We start from the raw sequence: 13,626 nt of genomic DNA, 5'->3' as shown, positions 1-13,626 counted from the left end.
TTCTGCATGCAGGTATAAGCATTTCATAGTTTATTTCCTAGCCTGATTAGTTGCTTATGCTTAGTCGGTCTAACTTAATGAGTACATGTGGGTTGTACTCACCCCCTACTTCTATTATCACTTTGATGTAGATCCTAGTTAAGGTGATCCTTGTAGTGGTTGATTGGATCCAACTGATTTATCTTTTTCGGAGTTATGGTGAGACCCTGCTTTCCGGATCGCCATTAGTCTCCATCCATCATTAGAAGTCTATAACTTTCATTTCGAAGACTTGAGCTAGATTTCAGATTCTAGAATTGTATTAGATGCATGCACTTCACACTTATGCTACCAGGTTTTGAAATTCTTTATTGTTTTCTATCATTTGTGGCCTGACTTTCCTTCGGGTGTCTCGTATGTATTAGTTCTTTCACCTTACACACCATTTTGGAGTTCTTGGGGTGTGTGTCATTATGACCTCGACTTTTGGATTGTGACAATACGAGTCAATTAGTACCACAATTTCTTATTGGCTAAATCTAAGGTATTCTCCTCAAACGAAATTGTATTTAATTTTTGCCCCCTTGTATTTCATGTAATTATTTTTTATACACATTCTTCATCTATTGAAAATTTGCAAATTGTAGTATTCTTATTCAACATAAGTTTAAAAGGTTTTTTAATCTTTGAAATTAAAAATTTTATCTTGCTCGGCATAAGTTGTGGCATTGTTAAATTTTATGGTTAATAATAGGGCATAATGGGACTTTTTTTTTCTGGTGGATCGAGTTTTTGAAGCAAATCATCATTTTTTTTCCCAATAATACCCCTCTCTACGTAATATATATTTTGTTTTTTTTTTCTTAAATATTTCTTTTTCCCCAAAACCAAACCCTAGAACACAAATCCAATTTAACTCAAATCCGAAAAATTCTTTCGATTCCTTCAAGGGAACAATCCAATTTGCGATCGGCGACTTCATAAGTTGAAGCATTTCTTCAATTTTCAGAAAAACGTACGTAATTTGATCCATATTTACGATTTTCTTGTAAACAGAATTATTTTATCATTTCGTTTTAATTTTTGTTTTGATTATTGAGATTTATGTGGATGTTTCGATCATTTGTTGAAATCAATTAATTGGGTTTTAATTATTTTTTTCAGATTTTTTTTTTGCTTTTCTCAGAAGTTTGTTTATGTATTTTGCTCAGTGCCTATGCAAGTTTTCTATCTTTTTTTAGATTTTTTTTTCTTATCAAAAGAATCATTTTGTTATGATTTTATGAATTTTATTTAGGTACTTCAGCATTTATGTTATTTTTGTTAAGGTTGCAATATTTTTTTAAAGATTCCTTTTTGTTTTGGTGTGTGTGTGTATGTATGTGTGAGATCATATACTCAGACCTTGTTAATTTTGTGCTAGCAATCAGTTTCGACGATTGAGTACTTTATAGATAATCATACTTTTGTGTATATATCATTTTGTGGGGGTTTTTCTATTGAATCAATTAAGTTTTAATTCGATTAATTGTTTGGGTATTGATGTAAAGATTTTGTCTTTTCATGTATATCTTGAGATTACTGATGATAATATCCTTTTCGTTCTTGATAGAATGTATCTCTACCAAGTTTTGGGAAGTTTTGATGTTGTTATGGTTTTGTAGTACAAAGTCTTGTGTTGTGTTATAATGTGCTTTTGAAATTACCAGGTTATCGGGTTTGAGCTGAGTTACAAATCATGAGGTTTAAAAGGGGAAGCAAAGTTGAGGTAATGAACATGAAGCAGTCACCTGCATTGCAGCGTCGTGCAGAGATTCTCTCTGATAATGAGCATATGTACACTGTAAGGTATGATTACTATCCTGGAATGGAAAGTAAGGGGAGGACTGAGAGGGTGTCAAGAAAGAATATCAGATCTTGTACACCATGTGTGGAGGGTTTGGAAAATCAGGAAACTGGTCAGGTTGTGGAGGTATTTGACGAATCATCTTGGAAGATGGCTACAATTGTGAAGGTTCTGGATAGTGACTACTATTTGGTACGCCAGACTGGATGCCTGAAGGAGCTTTGTGTGCACAGATCAAACACGAGAGTGGTACAATGTTGGCAAGATGAGGAACGGGACTTGATAAGGAAGGTGAGTTTGTAGTCTCCCTCCCTCTCCATTTCCCAAGACCTTATGCTATTCTCTCCTTTTACTTTTCATTTGCATTCTTAGATTTTTGTTTGCAGATGTAGAATGATAGAAGAAGTTTAGCATTCCTCCTTTTTTTCCAATCTTCTTGGGTGTGTTGTGTCTAATAGAATTTCGCATTTATATTTGGTCTTTTCTCTCTTTATTTTGAGGATTTTTCCTTTTTTTTAATTTTGTGTTCCACTATCTTCTTTTCATTTTTTCTTGATTCGTATTGTTGTTTGGTTCTTCATTATCATCTTTCGGTATTGGTCTGAGTTGTTTAGTTTGTGTTTGTTGACTATATGTTTGTTTCTTCTTATAGGGATCTGAACTGTGTAGAAGATCTGACCAACTATCAGCTTTAAAACCTTCTAAAAAGGTGAGCAAGGTCCTATCTTTTAGTGCAAGGAGTAGATTTCATGCTGGGGATGATCATTTAGCTTCTCAGGAGTGTACTGAGTTGCGGAAGTCTCATATTAGCTCTTCGTTATTGCTGAATAGGGTATCCCAAGTTGCCTTCTCTAAAAATGAAACATCTAGAAACATTCAGGATTTAGCGGCAACTGAGAGAGCTTTTAAGAGACGGAGGGTGGTCCCAGCTGCCTTAAAGGGACAGGTCAATGTTAATGCCAAGTGCAAAGAGAATATAATGGCTGAGAAGTATGTGCATGACTCATTGAACGATGCATCTGATGGATATTGTGCATTGGAGCAAACCAAAAGAAGTGATTCTGTTGGCTATTTCCTTACCAGAAGTACAGAATCTAGTGATGCCTGTTCCGTTGGTAGCTGTAGTATCAACGAAAAAATTTCCAACTTATCCCCAGAAGAAGTCTATTGTCAAGGAACTGAGCTTCTTTGCAGTGATGCAGAGTCTTTTTATGATTCTGCAGATAAGGAGGAAAGACACTCTCTTTCTTCACCAGTGAAAATAGCAGCAAGTATTCATAGTTTGGAGTTACATGCTTATCGCTGCACTTTAGAGGCATTGTATGCGTCCGGTCCTTTAAGTTGGGACCAAGAAGCATTGTTAACTAATCTTCGCATCTCGCTCCATATTTCAAATGATGAACATTTAGCAGAGCTGAAGACTTTAATTTCTGCTGGAACTGGTACTCATGTCAGTTGATTTTTATTTCTGCCTCTCACCTTTCTTTTCATTGGTTGGATCTCATCCACGTTTCGCCTTGGATGACATTGTAACAAGCATGAGAATAGGTGTTTTGTTGATATTTTTGACTTTGTTGTTTACCTCCATTGCTGTAGACAGTTGAGCAATTGTAACTATGTTATCATGCCTTATATTCTTGGAAAGAAATAAACTTCTATCTTTTTCGAATGCATTTCTTTATGAACCTTGTAAAAGAGAGAAAACAATCATGTTGTATTATTCATGAAGAACCTCTGATATTTTACGATGATAATCATTAAAGCTGCTAGGAACATTTTTCACTATGTGACCATCAACACTAGTCCTTGTATGGAGATGTCAACTGTAAGTGATAAGACAAAAAAAGACCCGCTGTTCAAGGTACTGAAGGCGGACTTAAACTATCTAAGCTTAGTCTTTATCTAGTCTCAGATATTTTCCTCAAGTAGATTTCTTTTGTTTTTTACTATGTAAAAATTGAAGCATGCAGTGAGGACGATTAAATTTTAGATTGTGAGTATATCATGATGAAGTAATAAACATCAGTATGATGTAAACTAAGTTTCCTACTTCGGCAGATGCTATCTCAAATATAGATCTTGGTGCTTAATTTTTCATAATGTCGTCATAATGTGGATTTTAATTATCAATTTCTTTGGTTTTCTTGTTGGGTGCATATTCATTTCCCAAAGCGTATTATTCATAAGCATGTGAATTTTCCAGGGCAACAGTTGGATGTATACATCCTTTGCCTCCAAAAGTCAAAAGATGATGCTTGCATTTGCAGCACCTCTCGTGGCATTATATGGAGGACTCCTACAACAACTGTCCACAGATAAGACAATTCATGGCTTTTGTTGTTATTACTATAAAGCTTCATGATTTGTTTTGTCTAGATAACTTCAACATTGGCATGTTTTTTCCTGAAAAGTAAAGCAATCAAATGCAACTATTTGTGTATAAGGTCTTATAATATCCTGTATCTATGTTTATGGATCCTCTGATTGCATATTGTACATACAGAAAGAATTGTTTCCTTTTTATCAACGGAGTTTTTTCTTGAGCCGAGGGTCTATCAGAAACAACCTTTCTACCTCCGAGGTAGGGGTAAGGCTTCCGTACACTCTACCCTCCCAACACTCCACTTTGTGGGATTACATTGGGTATGTTGTAGTCTTTTTATCAACTGAGCAGGAAAAGACATTTACATTTAGTTGGAGAATCTCGAGGTATTCCAGATGAATATAAATCAAAGGCACACTAAAATGAAAATGTGTAATCAAATTATTGGGTTCTCTCTCTTAGCAATTATACCAGAGTTTTTGGTTGCTAATTCCATGGTAAAGATTAATCTATGAAAGTGTATGCCTCTTGTGACAGCTCTAAACTGTTATTCTTGTCTCTAAGTATCATTTCTTAATGATTCATTGTGCTCTTAATCAACGTCTTTGTAACTAAACATTGACAAATGTAATATAGCAACTGCAAAGTTGATTGACACTTTGTCATTCTGAGATATATCAACATTAACCTTGATTCCTTCCAAATCTTGTATTTCCCTCAATGAGGACGTTGTTTCCTTAATTTCTGCTGTCTTGAGTGCTAGCTTTTTGATAACTACAAACCGAGATTTCAAATTATCAAAATAAGTGTGTTTGTTGTTTGATCTTTTTTTTTCTTATGGGAGGGTGCTTCCATGCAAGAGGTTTGGATTTTTACCGAGAACTAATGTGATCTTTACGCTCTATTACTCATCCTTTGTTGGAACTTCATTACTTTTTGTGAGAAAAACATGTGTAGCTCTGGGAGGTTGAAAGTCATGCTTGTGGTCTTCAGAAGGACTAAAGTACACATGGTTCATCAGTTCTTGAAGATGCTGTTGCAGGTTTGCTGCTTTTGTAATCCTCTGCAAGAATTTGTTTGATCACTTTATGTTTTTAGTTCATTGATGCTTTTTGCAATTACCATCAACTCTTTCCGTAGCAGGTGTAGAGCTCCAAATTACTTTCATTTCAAAACTCAAGCTTGGAGGTAAAAGAGAGGATATGTATGTACATCTGTAAAATAGATACAACAAAAAGACTGTTGTTGCCCCCAAGGCCTAGCTCAAGTGGCAAAAGATGGAGGATTAGTGGCTTAGGTCGCAGGTTCAAGCCCCACACCATGCAAAGCGAAGCCCGATATTTAAGTGGAGAAGGGTAGAGGGGCGGGCCCATTATCCACCGAGTTTAGAAGACTGTGATTGGTCCAAAGGGCAGGTTACAGGCGGATTTCTCGGTTATCAAAAAATAAAAAAGACTGCTGTTTTTGAAGAGCAACACATCTAATGATTAAGTACTTACATGATCTCTCTTCTTCTTTTTTTTTCGTGGAAGGGGTCAAGGAGATCCTCTTACTAAAATGAGTGACACATCTAATAGTTACTAAATTGATCTTTTTTTTCTTTTTGGGAAGAAAGGGATATCATGTTAGTACTCTCTCTGTCTCTAATTACTTGTCCACTTTTGAATTGACACACCTATTAAGAAAACAATTATTGACATAGTGAATTTACCATTTTACCCCTATTAATTATGAAGTGGATGAATTAAAAATTTAAGATTTTCAAAAAGTTCTACTTTTTTCAAAATTAATTAATTGAGCGTATAATAGGTAAAAAAAAATTATCCTTTCTTGATTTGTCAAAAGGGACAAGTAAAACAAGAAAATTGGACAAGTAATTAGAGACAGAGGGAGTACTTAATTATTTAGATATCTGGTTCTTCAAAATGGCAGTCCTTTTGATAGATGCAAAATCTAGAGAAGGACCGCACCTCAATGGAGTAGGCATCTACCCCACGGAGACAACTTTAGTGTCACTCCAAGACTCAGTAGTGGAGGAAAAAACATTGGAAAATAAAGATAATGCATGTATGGAGATCTGTGTATTCACACAGGTATGTCAGTTTATTAATTTGCCTTTTGATCAGTGCATTCATACAGGTGTCTCTGTGTGTGATTGTTTGTTAAGGTGAAGCTCTTTAAGGTTTCAAGACTATGAGTCCCAACGCTAAATTTATTACTAATAGGTTAGCTCATTAAAGTTTAGATATTCACAAATTGCAATGTTTCTCATATCAGTATGGTGAAATGTTAGTTAAAGTTCATGTAATTCGACTCTCAAGAAACAAAATGTTACAAGTATTTGTGACGAAACCAGGAGCAGTGACCTTTTCTTCGCTATTTTCTGCTTTATTTTTGTTTTTTGTAAGAGAAAGTGGACATTAATGGCTTAACATCTAAATCAGTGAAGCAAAAATATCTGGCTTCTGAAAATGGAGGAAAAGAGAAACAAAATGAGTTTATTCATATCACCATCAAATGACATATGAAGTACTGCTAAAAACAACACTTCCAAATAGAGGTACAGGGGAGGTCATTCATACACACAATTTTTTATTTTATTTTTTGCACTAGTTGAGTTCGTTTTAGATCCGTCTTTGTTACTGCTGATACACTTTGTTATCTCTTAAATGCATCATGTTAGGCATTTTTGAACTGATTCTTCTCACAAAGCTGTTTTATCACCTCAGCAACTTCATCCATCTGTTCTTCTCTTAGCAATCTTACATTCTCACCAAGACTATTCACCTTCCTCCTCAAATCATCCCCAATTTTTTCGCCAAGTATCACTTCTTTGATAGTCTCAGCTATATAACCTCTATGAAGCTTCCCATTTCCATCTCTCGCGATCTCCACGGCTATTCCATTCTCCACAACCGATCTAGCATTCATAGGCTGATCTGAGCAAAAGTTCATAGGCAGAGCTATGATTGGAACACCAAACTCTATGCTTTCAAGTGTGGAATTCCAACCACAGTGTGTTACAAATGCTCCAATACTTGCATGTTTCAATATTCTTGCCTGTGGAACCCATCCTTCAACTATCCTCCCTCTTTCTCCAATGCGGTCAAGAAAACCTCGAGGAAGTGCCTCTTCAAGGTTAACAACTTGTTCTCCTCTTGGAAACCTTACAACCCATATGAAATGAACATTGCTAAGGTCTAACCCATAGCAACCTCTTCCATTTCTTCCTTTGTCAAGACACACTCACTCCCAAATGAAACATACACAGTTGAATGCGCCTCTTTCTTCCCTATCCATTTAATGAGTTCTGTTTCCTCGATATCCCCTGCATCTTCAAGATCTTGAATTACTACTCCAGTAGGCAGAATGTTTGATTGTCCTATTTCAGAAAGATAATCTATATTCTTTGCATCTATTGCTCTGGAGCTATTCAGCCGCATGATTCTCTCACCTTCTTCCACCACTTCAAGCTCAATATGACGCTCTATCTCTTTCTCATAATCCTTTAGATAGAGCGCTGTGAAAGGAAATTCCACCCCTGGTTTGAGCTGTAAATGGCCAAAATAACAACACGTAGCTGCACTCGCATTACAATATCTTATTGCTGGGATGTTGAGACTAGACTCAACCCTTACTGCCCATGGTTGCATTATATCAAATACTAACACATCAGGTTTTTGATCTTTCAGGATTTGGTAAAATTGTGGTTTTACCATCATGAGGGCTTTGTAGAGGGTGGATTGAAGATGCAATGGGAGGCATTTGTTGTGTGGTAATGAGGAGGAAGTTCAGGTAAATCTTGTAAATGGAATTCCACTAGCTGAATTGAACAAGAGTACTTGTGTGGGATTTTCTTCTTGATGAAATTAAGATTAATTGGAGTTGAACAAAAATCAATGAAAAAGCTTCTATCTGAGAGTTTCTTGGCTAGCTCAAGGAAGGTGTGAAGTGTCCATAAGCTAAGTATGGAAACATTAGAACTCTCAAATTTGTTGTTTCATGTTCTACAGCCATGACTTCTCTATGTGTTGTTTTTCTCTTTGGTGTGTGTGAAGTCATTATGTAATGAAAGCTCTTTATAGAATTATTAGATACAGAAGCACGTGCTAGCACGAGTCCAATATATGTTACTCACTCTGTCTTAATTCATGTAACACTTGTTAAATAAAGTAATATATTCCCTTTGTCCCATTTGATGTGACATTTTTTGAATTTCGAGATTCAAACAAGTCTATCTTTGATCGTAAATTTTTCACAGATCTTTTAAACATATTGAATTATCAATTATTGTGAAAGCAATTGATTTTAAATATATTGAAATTGCCCCTCCATTGCCAAGCAATTATGTCAACGAAGAATGATTCAAGATTTTTTAGTAAGAAGGTTCGAATAAATAAAAGTATAGTATTTGAAATTTAAATTTGGAACTTCAAGATGAATTTTGAGCCCACTAAACTAAATGAATCTTTAGTCTTGTATTTAGAAAATTTAAAATCTATATATGTACACACTAAATTTATATTAAAAAAATACACTCCCTTTAGTCCATATTAAATAAATTGTTAAAATACTACACATTCTTTAAGAATTATTTTTTAAGGATATAAATCAAAGTCTTTTTCCCACTATTATTCTTTTGATTATTTTCTTAATTAGAAATGTAAAGTAGAAAGGGAAAATTAGCAAACTAGTCAAACTTCCTAACATAATTATTAAAAACATCTACATTTTAAAATAATTATTGAAAATGTCAATATGTCAATATTTTAGCAAATAAAATGTATCCTAATGTAATTGATTTTCTTTCCTTTTATTTCTCAAATCAATCCCCACATTCAACTAATTTTACTCCCCTATACGTGAAAAAGAAAAAAAAAACTCTCATTACCCACTTTCCCCTCTTTCTAGGTTTTTACCCCAAATTCTTCCTTTCTCTCTCTAGAGTTTTTCACCATTATTCTCTCCTTTTCTTGTGAAAATCACCTCTTCTACTTTCTTCCAATTTGTTCAAGAAATCTCATAATTTCTTCAAAATATTTTTCACCCACGGATAAAGGTAAATACATTGTCACCAAGTATCTTTTGCTTTCCAAAATTGGGTGCTGAAGATTTCGAAAAATTTGTTGAAGACCAAGTTGAGGAAGAACAATTTCTTATTAGTTTGTTTTGTATTTATAGTTTTTTTTAGAATTTTGTATCCTTTCTCAATTAATATTCAAATCTGTATGTATGCTATTAATATTTGTATTCATTCAAAATCTCATGTTGCATAGTTTATAAATCTTGTATTTGTTCCTAAATTGAATTTATCACAAAGGTATGTCAACTAGATATGTATTTTATTTATAACAAGAACAACTTCCTATTGGTTTGTTTATATAAATTTTTTTTAGAATTTTGTATCCTTTCTCAATTTGTATTCAAAATCATATGTAAACTATTAATATTTGTATTCATTCAAAAATCATGTTGCATAGTTTATAAATATGGTATTGTTCCTAATTTGTATTCATTCTAAAGGTATGCCAACTAGTTATGTATTTTATTTAAGAATGATTGCAACAAATATTCACTTATTCCTTTTCAGTTTTATATTTCATTTTCACTTTTTCATCATACTGTTTTTTGTATTTTATATATTATTATACAAAATACTACATAAAAACTAGAATGAATACAAACACAAATAAAATACATATTGAAATGAATACGACTTAAGAAGAAAAAAATAAATACACAGTGAAAAAATACATGAATACAAATACGTTTTTCAAAGAACTATAGATTCATTTGGCATAACTACTGGAATGAAAACAAATTAATAAAAAAAAATACAAGTTTCATTATACGAAATACAACGTGAAAACTATAATGAATACAAATAATATACATATTGGAATGAATACGATTTAAAAAAGGTTACAAAATTCTGGAAAACAAAAATACATTGTGAAAAAGGCACACATTTGAGTTTTCTTTAAAAATGTAACTGATAAGAAAATTAAGTGATATTTACTTTTTTTTTTTGAAATATTCTCTCCCTTGATTTTCTCCCTTATGTTATTAAATAATTGTGTTCTTTCAAATTAAAAAAATTAAGAAATACATAAATCAGATATATAACAAACTAAAATATTGACACTTTTAATAAATATTGAAAATATGGCTAAGGGATCCTATTAAATGCTAAAATATTGACATTTTGAAAATTTTCCCTAGTAGAAACCTTATAAAGCCCAACAATTCTCTTGAACTTAATTCACTTATTTTAAATTATAAAAAAAGTTGCAATACTTCACCTAATCTGAACTAAAGAAAATATATACAATGTAATCTTTTATCGAAAAAAATGAATAGGGAGGGGTAAAGAAAATGCAACACAACAGAAAAGTTTGCTCCATCGCGTAAAGATACACAACTATCATCTGTAGTCGATTTTCATTTTCTTCACTGCTCAGAAAGGGAGATCTAACACTGAGCGCTGATAGCTTGTAGTGAACATCCCTATACCAACTGAAAGCAACCTTTACTTCTCTACGTACAAATTTGTTTATTTTCTTCTTTAATAAAATTTAATTTTTTTTACTGAATCTTAAAGATTAATTTAAACTTAAAATAATCTCAAAATTAAAGAGATAAATGTATACCTTTGCTTCCTCCTAAAAATACATTTAGATACATGTATCAATAATCGATCCTATCTTTTTAATGTTTAGCTTACCCAAAGACAATTAAATGAGACTATACATGCATGATTTCATGCATTAATTAGGATGAAGACAAAATGTAGCCCCACAACTAAATAATTACTCCTCCCTCTTTTTCAAAATATTTGTCCTACTTGCCATGCCATAAATATTTGGTCTAATCGGTAAGGATTGTGGTAAAATGGTAAGTACTCTTTTATTCTTAATCAAGACGAGTTTGAGCTCTCTTGGATACGGAGTCGTCTTTGTTAGAAAATATTTTAGTCGGGCTCTGATATGAATATCGGATACCGGGCGAGAAACCAAAAAAAAATTAAATGCGAATTTGAATGGGGGAAAACCAAAAAAAAAATCAAATGAACTTGAAAGAAATTGATAACACATAATATAAAATTTGGAGACTAATAATTTTAGTTCAACAATACTATTGCTGAGATAATAACTTTAAAAGAAATTTGACTTCCTAAGCATTCTTGTTTTCAATTTTTTTTCTGAAAAAATCTTTGATTCTTTCTGTTTGGGTGCTGTTTTATTTACTTCATTTTATTTTTTTGCAGGAGCTGAAGTTTGAGCTTTTTTTTACAAGATGACAAGTAATGGGAAAAAAGATCAAAGATTAGAGGTACTGAATCTTTATGTATGAACTTTTAGATTTCCTATCTGGGGTTTAGTTTTGTTTGCTTTACAACAGCTCTTTACAGTAAAAAATTGTTTCTTTTTTCAAGGTGAAAAAGTTTAAATTTTTACAATCTTTATGTGCTTTACTGACATTTCTGTGTGTATAAACTGTTAGATTTAGGCATACTTCCTATCTGGGGTTTAGTTTTGTTTGCTTTAGAATAGCTCTTTACAGCAAAAACCCAATAAAAATTGTTTCTTTGCTTTGCTATTGGAAGAAATGTAAGTAGAAGAAGAAGAAGAAAAAAATGGGGTGTTTCATTAATATGGAGATGGGGATTGGGATATGAGATTTGGTTGTTATATCTCTTGCTTCTTTCTGGTTCAGTTGTAGGGCTGTGCAAAGAAAGGGGAAAAATCTTGGGTAGTAGTGATAGACTCAGTATAATGATTCACCTAAGAGCTGAATCTTTTTTATTTGTTTACGAAGTAATGAGCTTAAATGAAGAAGTGGGGATTCATATAGCTGACTCCAACTTGTTTGAGACTGAGGAGTAGTTGTTTTTATGTAGTAATAAATTGAATTTACTCTCTATTGTGTAATAGAAAACATCAATCGCGGAAACTATAAGGCTCTTGATGAGATGAAGTACAGAAATGCTTACTTCCCACTGATAAAGAGGAAAGACCCCAATTGGGAGGGAGAGGGAGTGGTGAGGAAGGGGATATCAGTGTCTCTAGGTAAACAAATATCATTGAGTCCTTGAAATGATCCGAACCGTGGTGATGTTGCATCTTATGACATCTTCTCTCAGATCATTCTTTCATGTTCATTCCAAACGGAGTTGGACAAAATCATATGCTGTTAGATGGTTTATGGACTTTTTTCCATCGAGTTCACTGATTGGAACATTACATATCATGATAAGGCTTATATCTTTTGATCCAGAAGCCTTAGTTGAGTGATGGGGTCACATTTAGCTCGACTTTGTTCTGCAGGAAGGCATTTTTCACAAATGACACTATATGAATCCCCGGACTCTTGACCTATTTTGTTTTAGAGAAGTCCCTTTAATCGTCCGGCATGTTCAAACATGCCCTGCCAGGAAAACTTAGGAGATCCTTCGATCGCACAAAATAAAGTCAAAATAATATGCTTTGTTTCTTCCCATGCCTGTTGGGAAAGACAAGACACTAACAAGAATGTCAGACAGGATAGTAGCGGAATAATACCCAAATCTAAACTTTCCCTTTCAATTTGAACCAAGAGAAGACAAACCAAATCAAGCAATATGAAGAATAGACAGCAAGTATATCAAACAAACTAAAAGCAACAAGAATAACCCAATCACACAACACACAACGATTTACGTGGAAAACCCTTTGATGTGAAGAGTAAAAAACCACAGGACCAAAAGCTACACTATAAACACCAAGAGTTACAAAATTGTTCTCCAAAATTGGCCACAAAACAAGTGCCAAACAACGAGCAACAACAAATCAAGATTGCATCAAAACTAGAGAATTAAAGAAGAGATTTCACCCAAAAACGCGCTACCGTTCACGCCCCAAAATTAGAAGCTACAGACCTCCAAATCCGATCTCCACCGTTGAATTGCAAGAAGCATATGCTTAGAACTCCCAGTTCAAATTTTAGAACGATCCAACGGTTAACGAAGCGGCAACCTCTGTCTGAAGTGGACTGCCTGAGCAGAAAATTTGCAGAAGCAAAAACGGGATTTTTCTCTTTTTCTCTCGATCTCTAAAACGAAACTCTCTTGATTTTTCTCTCTTGTGTTTCTGAAAATAAGACCAAATAAGCCTTATATATGCCACATAATATTTTGGGTTATGGGTTAAAGTGGACAAGTCCTAATAAGACTTTTATTTATCCATATAGGAAGGGAAAAAAGATCCTAAACCCAACAATGCCAACTTCATTGCATTATACATTATGCTTCTCGAGGGAAGAATATATTCTTTTTGGGATTTTGGGAGGAAGGAGGGGCAGTTTCAGTTATGATAATGCTAGTCAATTCTTGATGCTCCCTCCATTTCAATTTGTTTGTCTTACTTTTCTTTTTAGTCCATTCCAAAAAGAATGTCGTTTTCCTTTTTTTTTGGCAACTCTTTCAACTTAGCATGTTTAA

General features: G+C 33.6%; 1 protein-coding gene and 1 pseudogene across 2 annotated transcripts; one reads left to right on the top strand and one right to left on the bottom strand.

Annotated features, from left to right (window-relative positions):
• The first annotated feature begins 839 nt into the window (after window positions 1-839).
• On the top strand, window positions 840-7,931 carry LOC125867247 (uncharacterized). 2 transcript variants are annotated; one of them, XM_049547673.1, is made up of 5 exons: window positions 840-994; window positions 1,689-2,116; window positions 2,478-3,267; window positions 4,029-5,190; window positions 7,841-7,931. In XM_049547673.1, the coding sequence occupies exons 2-4, from the start codon at window positions 1,718-1,720 to the stop codon at window positions 4,142-4,144; spliced, it is 1,305 nt and encodes a 434-aa protein (XP_049403630.1). In that variant the 5' UTR covers window positions 840-994; window positions 1,689-1,717; the 3' UTR covers window positions 4,145-5,190; window positions 7,841-7,931. The 2 variants fall into 2 exon arrangements, with proteins under 2 accessions (XP_049403630.1, XP_049403629.1); XM_049547672.1 differs by having other exon boundaries at window positions 2,478-3,275.
• Window positions 6,453-8,310, bottom strand: LOC125867246 (beta-D-glucosyl crocetin beta-1,6-glucosyltransferase-like; annotated as a pseudogene).
• Window positions 8,311-13,626: the final 5,316 nt, after the last annotated feature.

This window comes from Solanum stenotomum, chromosome 6, assembly GCF_019186545.1.
Source record: "Solanum stenotomum isolate F172 chromosome 6, ASM1918654v1, whole genome shotgun sequence".
NCBI lineage: Eukaryota > Viridiplantae > Streptophyta > Magnoliopsida > Solanales > Solanaceae > Solanum > Solanum stenotomum.
The sequence above is the reverse complement of the archived record's forward strand: the minus strand, read 5'-3'. Positions and strand labels throughout refer to the sequence as shown.

Bases quoted from the DNA above. Each gene is read 5' to 3' on its own strand.
- LOC125867247 (XM_049547672.1), top strand. From the start codon at position 1,718: ATGAGGTTTAAAAGGGGAAGCAAAGTTGAGGTAATGAACATGAAGCAG. The intron at 2,117-2,477 runs GTGAGTTTGTAG...TTCTTCTTATAG, and splicing joins AACGGGACTTGATAAGGAAG to GGATCTGAACTGTGTAGAAG. The intron at 3,276-4,028 runs GTCAGTTGATTT...TGAATTTTCCAG, and splicing joins CTGCTGGAACTGGTACTCAT to GGCAACAGTTGGATGTATAC.